This window comes from Dromiciops gliroides, chromosome 2 (assembly GCF_019393635.1).
Source record: "Dromiciops gliroides isolate mDroGli1 chromosome 2, mDroGli1.pri, whole genome shotgun sequence".
Lineage (NCBI taxonomy): Eukaryota > Metazoa > Chordata > Mammalia > Microbiotheria > Microbiotheriidae > Dromiciops > Dromiciops gliroides.
The window spans coordinates 112,320,110-112,332,188 of record NC_057862.1 but is presented as its reverse complement, the minus strand read 5'-3'; the positions used below and the strand labels follow the sequence as shown (position 1 = coordinate 112,332,188).

General features: G+C 44.7%; 1 protein-coding gene across 1 annotated transcript in view; it reads left to right on the top strand.

The window, feature by feature from the left end:
• PAX2 (paired box 2) overlaps positions 1–12,079 on the top strand; it is a 102,754-nt gene that overhangs the window by 31,275 nt on the left and 59,400 nt on the right. Inside the window, 1 exon segment of the mRNA XM_043985823.1 lies at positions 11,216–11,301. Within this exon segment, the coding sequence (XP_043841758.1) occupies positions 11,216–11,301 (86 nt within the window).

Below are 12,079 nucleotides of genomic sequence, written 5' to 3'. Positions count from 1 at the left end.
TGTTCTTACTGTTGTTTAGTCATTTCAAACTTTTCATAACCCCATTCGGGGTCTTTTTGGCAAAGATACTGGAATAGTTTGCCATTTCCTTCTCCAGCTCATTTTACAGATGTGGAAACTGAGGCAAACAGGGTTACATGACTTGCCCTGGGTCACACAGGTAGTCTGAGGCCACATTTGAACTCAGATAGATGATTCCTGATTCCAAGCCTAGCGCTTTATTCACTGTGCCACCTAGCTTCCCCTTTCTCAAGGACTTGCCCAATTAACAAAATATTTATCAAATGCCTACTGCATGTAAGGTATTGTGCTGGGCTGTCAGGATGCCTGCCCTCCCTTAAGAAGGTTACTAGATAATTATGGAAATAAGTGAAAACATATTTTCCATATTTTAAAAAAAGACAAATAACAGTTCAGTACAATATCAGATGTGATAGGACACGACATTAATTCTCAAATGAGTGACACAAACACCAAGTGTTATTGCAGTTCAGATCAAGAAGAGATCACTGTGGGATGGAGCAGTCTGGAGATTTCAAAGATGAGGGATTAGACTGGGGCTTGAAGGATGGGGAAGATTCAGTTCAGCAAAGGAAAGGGAGCGCGAGGCGTTTTAGGCAAAGGGGAAGAGAAAGATATAAACCAAAGCATGAGTCGGGAGGCTCAAGACATGTTGAAGACAGTGAGATTTCTGGCTTTGTTCCATATATCATGATAAAACCTTTTTCTCTTGATTCTAGGATACTGATATCTGACCAATATTGCCTATGAAATACTATCAATAGAAAAATTTTATAGAGGCAAACTTTTCTAATTATGATCAGCTATCTTAAAACTATACCAAGGGATTAGATGGCAACTAGCTGTATTTCTATGATCTTGTATGTGTGTGTATGTATGAATGTATTATATATATATATATATAAACACACATATATAGTTAGAGCTACAGTGTATTTGTATGTGTATGTGAAGTGAGTGTTAAGCTTTGTGCCAACCTCTTTCTTGCTGTTCATAGAATACCATTTCATGCTGCACACCTGTCTTATAGCTGTGGGGTACACCCTCCTTCTGCCAGGTGCACACATATACTCACACATGTGTATTTCAATCCCTTCTTCTTGAGCCGTGAGACATAGTAGGCAATTCTGAGGGCCCAGATGCACTTTGGAGATGAAGAGGTTGGAGGCAAAGGACTTTGACCCCTCCCCTCCAAAATGTTTTTAAATGGTCTAGCAATGTAGTCCAGTCCCACAAAGATGTTATTGTCTTGATAATATGGATGCTTATAGCTTTATTTTTAGTGAGGCAATTGGGGTTAAGTGACTTGCCCAGGGTCACACAGCTAGTAAATGTTAAGTGGCTGAGGCCGGATTTGAACTCAGGTACTCCTGACTCCAGGGCCAGTGCTATATCCATTCTGCCACCTAGCTGCCCCTGCTTATAGCTTTTTTTTTGTTTGGTTGGTTTTTTTTGTTTTGTTTTGTTTGTTTGTTTGTTTGTTTTTGCAGGGCAATGGGGGTTAAATGACTTGCCCAGGGTCACACAGCTAGTAAGTGTCAAGTGTCTGAGGCCAGATTTGAACTCAGGTAGTCCTGAATCCAGGGCCAGTGCTTTATCCACTGCACCACCTAGCTGCCCCTGCTTATAGCTTTTTAAAAAAGGAAATTGAAAAGGAGCTCCTTTATTTATTGTGAGTTCTTTCTCTAGAAGCATAAGCTCGGGATATGGCAAAGAAAGAGAAATAATATATATAATATCTATTTCTTTTTGTACACAGTGAGTGGAAGGGGACTGAGAGGGAGAGAGAGAAAGGGAGAGAAAGGCAGAGAGGGGAGGGGGACTGAGAGGGAGAGAGAGGCAGGGAGAGAAGGAGAGAAAGAAAGAGAGAGAAAGGGGAGAAAAGGAGAGACGGAGAGAGAAGGAATAAGGGAAAGAGATGGGTGAGGGAGAAGGAAAGGGAGAGGGAAAGGGAGAGAGAGGGAAAGACTAAAATTCTATATAGGTTTCAAAGCTAGACTCAGTATGGGACTGGAGATCTCATATAAACAGGGTTCTTATGTTCATAATAATCCTTCAAAAGCTCTGTGATTTTATTGATATGAGCACTCACCCTATCTGGAAGGGGTGTCAGCCCTCCAAGCAGCCTGGCCAGCAGAGCCTTATCTGTGTCAGATGATTTAGAGAATTGTTGCACCCCCTACCCCCAGCCCCAGTCATCACACGGGGTGGTCAGTCTTCTAATGTTGACACTCTAGCAATAGTGAGAGGCTGCCCTGGTAGACCCATATGTTGCAGGGTCAGGACCTAAAGTCTGTTCTACTTGGTGGATCCTGTCAAGGTTCTTGTCTTCAAGAACTGAGTCATGTCCATGCCATGATAAGACACCAGAGCAGAATCTTAGTGCAGATGAATACCTTACATTTATATAGCGATTTATGGTTTGAAAAGCACTTTTAAAATTCTGTCCCCTTTGATTCTCACGACAATGCTGTGAAGCAGATTATTTCCCCCAAATTAAAGAGGACACTAAGACTCAGAAGATTGAATGATTGACCAAAGGTCATACAGATAATAAGCTATAGAGCCAGGATTCAAACCCAACCCAGTTTTTCTGATCCCAAGTCTAGTGCCTCTTCCACTATACTACAGCTATATACCTATAGAAAGTCTTAAGGTTTGGAGGTGAGATGGAGAGGCAGGAAGGATGAGGGGGAGGTAAGGCAAATGCAGACTGTGTGGTGTGCCTTAGGGCTCCGGAGGATAGTGTGGGATGCTGTATATTGGACCTTAGACTTCTGAGGGAACAGTATGGTATGAATGATACACTTTAGTGATCAGGGAGGGGGGGCATTCTGGTGTGGATGATGTGACCTTGAGGTTCTTAAGGTTAGCAGTGTGGAGTGAACATTATAATGGTTCTGAGGGGCAGAAAAGTAGGTGTCATTTCTAGTAAAAGTGAATCTTTTAAAAATGATTTTCCATAGTTCATATTTGAAACCCTGTTGGAAAAAGTCTCATGATGCTTTTTGTGGCTAATTTGCCTAAGGGGCATATGGCTAGTGTGGGCTGCTTAGGAAAGACACCTGTGGACCGAGGTAGAGTGGAAGAAATTACATGGATTAGTTGGTCAAAATCCCCTTGGCTTCATGAATCACAAGTTTTATTGGCTGGGATGTTCTTGATTATGGTTCTCCAAAGCATGGATTCACTGAGTAAAAGCCCTACTGTCCACTTGCTTGAGGCAATCATACTTCAGGATCAATGAGCACAGGGAACCAGCTGGTCAGAAATAGTATGCTTGGTAGACCCTTGGATTTGCCGAGTAAGAATGGCTCTCTCTCTCCCTTCCTTCCTCTCTTTCTCCTCCTCTATCTTCTTTTCTCTCTCCTCTCTTTCTCTTCTATCGTCTTCCCTCCCTTCCTCTGTCTCTCCCTCCCCCCCGTGTGTATATATATATATATATATATATATATATATATATAAAACACACATTTATAGTTAGAGCTACAGGTATTGATTATAGATATAGAGTATATTACATCCTCATCTGAGACCCCCTCAGCCTGTGTACCCTGTGCTCTCTGCCAGTTGCTACTGTGCCTCAGGGCTTAAGCAAACCAGCACCAGAAAGGTGGTTTTCATGGGAAGAGGACAGCCTGTTTTGCGTCACTGGTCAAGCCTGGCAAGGTCCACATGATACGCTCTTACCACCATCACCTGGTTCCAGTCGGTGGTGTTGTCCCCATTTCATAGTTAGAAACAACCCGGTTGGCCCCTGGGGTCCCTTCTAGCTCAAGGTATGCAATTGTCTGAATGACTTGGATTGTGGCAGTCACTGACAGATTGGAAGGAGAATCTCTAAGTATGTTCTTCTGCTCTTCCATGATCCTGCGTGTCTTCCTTTTGGGGCTTTCATGAAGAGGCATAGGAGCATTGCTCCTAAAAAACCCCTGGTAGACCTAGGTCTAGAAAAGATGTTCCTGGATACCACTTTAGTCTAAGGTGAGATGTCTGGTGTCACTTCAATGCTAACAGGACCTCTTCTTGTCCCCTCCTCAGGGAGACTTTTCACAAGCTATTTATTATAATCTAACATCATGCAATATAATATCATACATAACATAACATAATATGATGGGTAGGTTAACTTGGAAACCCTGAGGCGGACTGTGGATGGATGGATAGATGAATAGATACATTTGTACTAAGTATACATACATTATATCACTCTATTGATTTGTAAAAAGTTCCTGGTCTGCCTGGCTGTAATGAGATTTTTGAACTTTGCGTGGCGATCAATGAGAGGAATATTATTGGCCTGGAGAATTGATATACCTGCTTTCGGTGGCTTGTTCTGCTCCCGGGCTGCCCCGGCCCCCCAGGTGTACGATTCCAGCAGACACTTAACCTTTTTTACAGTGTCATCAGGCTAAAAGGAATCTAATAGTGACACAGGACTTGTGCTCAGCACTCTGGCACTATTGCTTTCCTGTCACAAATAATTTATAGCCTTCTATTTCCATCCCTATGCCTGCACCCCAGCTCTACCTCCTGCTTTCCCCCGGCTCCGGGGAATCAATACACTCACATAGCCACACTGGTACTTCAGGGTGCAAGTGGAGGGAGACTGAGACAGAGAGATAGAGAGCATAGACAAATGGACGGACAGACCAAAAGGAAAGAGAGAGAAGCTGAGAAAGACAGAAAGAAAGTAAAGGAAATGAAAGAATTATATATTACATGTAAAAGATATTACATATGAGAGGAGAAACAGAGAGAAAAGCGAGGAGGGAGGGAGGAGAGGAGAGGGGAGAGAGAGAGAGAGAGAGAGAGAGAGAGAGAGAGAGAGAGAGGTGGGGGAGGTGGGGGAAGAATGTAGGAGAAGGGAGAGAAGAGGAAAAGGAGGGGGGTGAGAGGACAGAGAGAGAGAGAATAATGACAGAAAAGGGACCACATCCCAGGCACATTGTTAGAAGCTTGAGATTTTTCTCTTCAATGTTGGTTTAAAAAAAAACTTATGGGACAGATTCTCTTGATTTAATGCTCATTAGAAGTACTGAAGAACTCACCTGTCTGTATTCTTAACCCATAAGGACCCTCTGGCTCCTGGGACTTAGCTAGGAAGGGGGTTGCCCTATCCAAACATCTAGACCTTCCTTGAGTGTGAGGCTCTCAGGGACCTTCCTAAATATCAGCTCTTCTCAGAGAGAGCTGCTGCATCTGTCTTCTAGATATTCTCCCTAGGAGAAGATCCTGGCCAGGGAGGACCAGGCCATCCCTCCCATTCTCTCTTTCTCAGTCTTCCACTGTCCTATATCATGATAAGTGTTCCATCAATCCCTTGCAAAAAATCTGTGGCCAGGAAGACAACCCTTCTTTCTTTGTGCTTTCAAAAGGGTCTGCAATGTGATGTGATGGGGCCTATGACCAGGCCTTGCTAGGCCTGAGGTGTGTTTGCCCACTGGTCCTGAAATATGTACAGGAAGGGTCTGACTGTGTGGAAGCCCTTGATACCCATGGCTGGCAGTCCCTCCTGAGTTGAGACTCACACCAGAATTCCAGAGCCTTCTTAGGGAGAAGGTCTGAAGTGAAGACAGAAAGAACACAGTATATATTTAGTTGAGCTTCCATACAGAGGGAAGGAAGAACTGACAGGCTGATGGAGTACCAGCTATCTCAACCCTTCCTTGGTAGAGTTAAAGAGAAAGCAATGAGTCTCCAGAATCTCTTATGTGTGCCCTCCAATGATGGGGTGCTGGGGGATGGTGGAGGCAATAGGAACTACTCACCAAGAGTATCCTAGGCTCTAAGATTTAGCCTGCTGATTGGGAGTGGAGGGATATCTAGGGATCTGGCCTTTCTGAGACCATAAGTGAATATGTGTATGTGTGTATATACACGTGTGAGCCAGGTTGGGGGCTACCTCATAAGTTTCTTAGCATTTCAAACTGGAAAGGATCTTAGAGGTCATCTAGTCCAAACCCTCTCATTTTACAAATGAGGACCAGAGAGCTTCAATGGGTTTGATAATCATGGTGGAGCATGAAGTATATAGGCTAATCAGCTGCATTGTTTGCCCTGATGCCCTTCAAAGGGAAGGAAATGGAGTGGTACCATGCTGTAGAAAGAACACTGGGTTTGGAGTCTGAAGTCCTGGATTCCAATCCTGATTGCCACCTTTTATCTGATATGACCTGGACAGGTTATTTAATTTCTCTGAGTTTTCTCATTGGTAAAATGAGGGGGCTGGGCTAGGTGACCTCTAAATTTCTTTCTAGCTCTACTTCTAAGACCCTATAGCCTATATTTATTCCTTATGTTGCTCTTGGTTGTTGGATTCTTATCCTGGATCCAAGAAGGAAATGCTTTGCCTTTAGGAGGATGGTGGGTTTGTTTTTCCCAACATTGCCAGCTCTTAAGTATCCTGAGATCAGCCCCAGGGACTGAGTGCCCGCTCAGTTGGTGGCATAGACACCAGGACTATTAGTAACCGACAGCAGGAGCCCCAACCAACTCCTTTACCACGCACCACCAAACTGCTGTCGGAGAATAGTGATTTTCCATCACATTCTGACTCAGCTAAATCTGCACTAGTGCCCCGGGGGTCAGAGGCTTTGGGTAACAAAGACAAGCGGCCCAGCAAGGAGAGCCCTATCTGTGCTAAGCTTGCAGCTATGGCTTCTCATAGTCTCAGCATTTCTTACCCTTGGCCCATAGCCCATCAGCCAGAGTCTGTATTCCAAATCCAGAGACCTCAAGGCCACCTAGGATGCCCATTGGCAGGCTCCAGAGCTTCCTGCTCCTGGGTTAGGAACAACCTGCCATGACTGTTCAGCAATCCTTTTATTCATCTCGTGTTGACTCCCTGGCACACGTGCCTCTCTTTTCTAACTTCTTTAGGCTCTCAAGCCTACACCCAACTCCCTCTTTCTCAGCAGATGACCTCACCTCCTCCTTTACAGAAAGGTCATTTAAGCTTCCTGGCATTGAAAAATATCTGTTTTTATCAGTCCTTAGTTCCTTTCCTCCACTCTGATGAAGATGTTTTATTTCTTCCCAATATGGAAACTCTTGCCTGATGCCCTTGACCCCATCCCCTTCCACCCTCTCTCAGACCTTCACCTATCAAAGATCCCTCCTCTTGCATGATCAAGCATTCCCTCTTTCCACTGGTTCTCCCCATTCTCCCCACAAACATACTCATGCCAACCTCTTTCCCTCAGTCTTTCTGACCCTTTGTGTTAGAGCCAAATCTCTTTCCTTTTTCTACAAAACTTTTCAAGAGGACAGCCCACTGCCTCACTTCCCACTCACCACTGAATCCCTTGCAGTCCAATGCCTATACCCTCCTCTCCCCCAGTGCAACCGAAATCACTCTCTCCAAGGTCAACGATCTAATTCCCAGGCCTTTTCCCCTTGACTTCCATGATACTTCCCTGCCTCAGTTCTCCCTTACCTGTCTCTCACTGGCTCCATGTCTTCACCTACTTCCTTATTATGGGTATTCCTAATGGTTTGGATGTTAGCTTTTCTAGCTATACTTTCTCCTTCTGAGATGTCATCCATTCCGATGGACTTCAACTATCATTTAAAGAAATACAAGGATAGGAAGAGGGATAGAGACTGGATCATCGGTGATTTCCTAAGTACAAGCACCTCCCAGAAGAGGAAATTCCTTCTCCCAGGGCAATTTAGAAGCTTAGATAATTACCTAGAGCAGTGTTGTCAAACTCCAATAGAAATGAGGCCACTATTCTGTACACAAGGATCCCCGAGTGCCAGGTATTGACTTAGTTCTAAAAGATAATATTATATATGTTTCATTGTATTCTTATTTATTTTAAAAAATATTTCCCAATTACATTTCAATCTGGGGCTGTACTTGAGAGTGTCTCAGGCTGAATACAGCTGGCAGGCCATGTTTGATACCTCTGGCCCAGAGCCCTGAGAGGTTAAGTGAATTGCCCTGGGTCACACAGCAGTATGTGTCAGAGGCATGCCTTGACATCATGTCTTCAAGGCTTCAAGGCCACCCCTCTCTCCACCACTGGACAGGCTGAGTCTCTCACTTGAATACAAATGATCTCTAAATTTACATTTCTAGCTCTGCTCTCTCTTCTGAAGGTCCAATACTCAGGACAAGATACTTAATGGCCCACTGAATATTCCCACCTCAATATCCCACCTCAACCTCAAACACAACATGTTTAAAAATCAAACTCATCATCTTTCCCTCTTCCTGATTTCCCTCTTTCTGTCAATAGTGCCACTAATCTCCTAGTCACCCAGGCTTGAAACCTCAGAATTATCTTCCTCCTCTCCCCTCCCCCCATCTAATCAGTGGCCAACACAAGTCCTGTGGAGTCTTCATTTTGAGTCTTCCTTTGCAATGTTTCTTCAATCTGTCCTTTTCTTTCCATGTCCACTGCCAACACCTCAGTCCAGACCCACGGCACCTCTTGCCTCTTTTATTACAATGGCCTCCTAGCTACTCTCCTTACTCCTGGTCTCTCTTTACTCTGATCTAACCTACACTTTGATGGGCAGATTCATATTTCTTTTTCTTTCCTTTTTTGAGGGTTAAATGACTTGCCCAGAGTCACACAGCTAGTAAGTGTCAAGTGTCTGAGGCCGAATTTGAACTCAGGTCCTCCTGAATCCAGGGCTGGTGCTTTATTCACTACACCACCTAGCTGCTCCCTCAAATTCATATTTCTAAAGCACTGCTTCACTCACATTCCCCTTACCCCCAACCCTTCAAAGGCTCTTCATTGACAGCCCCACACATTGAAGGATAACACTCATGTTCTTTTTCTCCCCAAAAGCAATAGATTTAGACCATCTGAGAAAAACACCCCATGCATACTCCTGCCTGTATATCTGTGCTTGTACCATTTCCTCTACTTGTACTACCCTTCCCCTCCTCCTTTCTCATTTTAGAATCAGACATATATACTTTCAGTGAAATTGTTTTTTCATTCCTTCCTTCCTCCTTCCCTCCCTTCTTTCTTTTGCTTTCTCTCTTCCTTCCTTCCTTCCTTCCTTCCTTCCTTCCTTCCTTCCTTCCTTCCTTCCTTCCTTCCTTTCTTTCCTTCCTTCCTTCCTTCCTTTCTTCCTTTCTTTCTTTCTTCCTTTCTTTCTTTCTTCCTTCCTTCCTTCCTTCCTTCCTTCCTTCCTTCCTTCCTTTCTTTCTTTCTTTCTTTCTTTCTTTCTTTCTTTCTTTCTTTCTTTCTTTCTTTCTTTCTTTCTTTCTTTCTTTCTTTCTTTCTTTCTTTCTTCTCTCTCCTCCAGGCCAGAAGCGCAACAGTCACTCACATACCCAATCCCAATAGTGATTTAGAATGAATGGCTAGACCTAGGCCATTAGGCAGCCTGCTGGCACTCTGTTCTGGGGCCTTTCCTTATGAGTGCTAGACTTAGCACAGATACCCCAATGGGCTTTAGTTTAGCCCTTACTGCAGCTTCAAACTCCTGAAGTCAGGTGATGCACCAGCCTCAGACTCCCCCAGGAGCAGGGGATACAGGTGTGTGCCACCATGCTTGGCCTTCAATGCATTTTCCACCACACCCATGTAACCTCTTATTTAAGTTATGTGCTGCCTTTGAGACCCAGCTTAGTTCTTACCTCCTCCTTTTTCAGACATTTCCCAGATGTATCAGCCTACAGCACTCTCCCCTTCCATAAACTCCTATAGCGCTTCTCCCCTACTTCATTCATTTGGCCTTATCATAAACTGTTTTGTGTTCTGGATTAATTTTTTATCCTTCTGCCCAAAGTAGATCAGGAGTCCCTTGAGGAGAGTATTCCCATACTTATTTCTCCCCATCACCTAGCCCAGTACTCTACAAATCTCAGGTGTTCAATTAATATTAATTTTTCAGGACCTTGCACGTAGCTGGTATAACTATTTGTTGAGTATGCATTCATGATAATGCTAATTTTAATTCAGCTGATAGCCCTGGTTTATTGAGTTAAGAACAACTCACCCGAAAACATCCCAGGAAAAAGTAGTAGTTTCATTGAGAAAGGTTTTCCCAGGGTACTTGATTTGTCCAGTGTTCTGAGGGACCTTCCCTTAAGCACTGGTACTTAGGGAGGGTCTTTCAGGCTGTTGGTCGGCCACCCTGGAAACCACGATCATCTCTCAAACCTGAGACTTCTCTCTGGTTCCTTTAATTCTGAGTCAATTCACAGAGCTCCAACCAAAGCTTTACACATAGTAGGCACTCAGTATATGTTGATTGAACTGAACTGAATTCCTGAGATCATAGGATTTAAGAGTAGAAGGGATGGAGAGACTCAATTTGGATCCAATTTGGATATTGCCTGTTTTACTGATGAACAAATAGGCCCAGGGAGGTCATTCAGCTGGGCAAATTGATATGAATGGCTATCCGGGGAAAACATTTTCTCCAGGTAGAGTTTGATCTCTCACAGAATCAGACTGGGGCTCTGCTCTGTCTGAGGCCACTACGTAGGAGCAACAATGGAACAACCTCCTCCATTAAGGCTTCACACTGGGACACTGTGTGATCTTTTCACCATGAGACAAAGGGGCATGAGGGTGGTTCACACCTGTGAACCATCTTTTGCCTTCTTCTTACCTTCTACTAAGCAACCCCTTCTGGTCCCCTGGAAACATCCTGGCACCTCCCCTTTAGCTAGGGTGCTATCCCTTCTCCTTCTATGCATCAGAGCCCTTTACTGGGAGGGAAGCCTTGCTTGTTGTCTCTGACATCCCCCTCCTCCCCAATTCCTATGTGCCTTGTTTACTTCAAAGGCTGGGGTGGGGGGCAGGAATATGGGACTCCACCACAGAGAGTGCAAGTCGCCCTCCCCCAACCTCCCAGAATGGGAAATGCTAGCTACTGTGGCATGCTGTGCTGTATAGGGCCGTTGCCTGGTCTGCCTTTTCTATCCTTGCTGCTGAAATGAAGCTGCAATTTGGATGATGCCCAGGGGTAGGACAGAATGCAGATTGCTTCCTCACTGAGCTGCACTAGATTGGATTGGCAGAGCCAACGGGAGGGAAAACTTGCTCCTTGCAGCAGTCAGGGCTGGGCAACTGGGAGCAGATGGATGAGAGGGAGATAAGGCGCTAAGGAAGACAGAAAAAAAATCAAAGCCAGTGGCTGGGCTGGGCTGGGCTGGGCTGCGCTGGGGTCAGCTGGGGTCACCCAAGTTTCTGACTTGACACGCTGTTTGTTGCAGGATCATCCGGACCAAAGTTCAGCAGCCTTTCCACCCAACCCCAGATGGGACAGGGACAGGAGTGACAGCTCCTGGTCATACCATAGGTAAGAAGAGAAGAGGACTCAGGGGATGGAAAGACAGATCTTGGGCCCTGGGAGAATCCCAGGGCAATGCAAATGAGAGCTGTCCCTATGAGATGCTCACCTAGCAGCAAAGGGAGATGCATAACAGAGCCCCATGGAGGTGGTCTAACTCGCCTGCTTTTCCCCAAGGTCACTGAGGAGCTTAGAATTTCTTCTTTGGAAAGCTATCAGATGATCCCTTCCCTCCTCCTTTTTTCTTGTCGCTTTGCCTCTCATTCTCCTTCCTTCTTTTTTTCCCATCTAATACTGTCCCTTGGCTATCTGTCTCATCCTAGCTTATCCTCTCCCCTCTTACTCCTTCTTACTGCCTCATTTACTCCCTTTTTCTTTCCTTCTCTGGATCTCTAGCTCCCTGGATTTTTTTTCTTTCTTTCCTCCTCCTCGTCTTTCCCCATTCCTGTGCATCTCTCTTTCTCACTCTCTAACCCTCCCTCTTCCTAGATCTCTATTTTTCTTTCTCATCTTCTCTCTGTATGTTTTGGATTTCTCCCTCTCCCTCCTCTTTTCTGTCTATCTGAAGTCCATGGTGTGGAGTTCAGCCTTGAAAGAATAAGAAAAAAATGTTTGCTCCAAGGTGATCCCATCTGGTCTAGGAAATGGAACCAGGTTATATGTGGAGGTATCTGTGAAATGGATTTTGCTACATTTTCTATCCTTGGTCGAATTTATCTTGACACGCCTTGTACCCCACCTGCAATCCCTGAAATATCCTGAGTAATGTCTTGTCTCTGTGATGTAA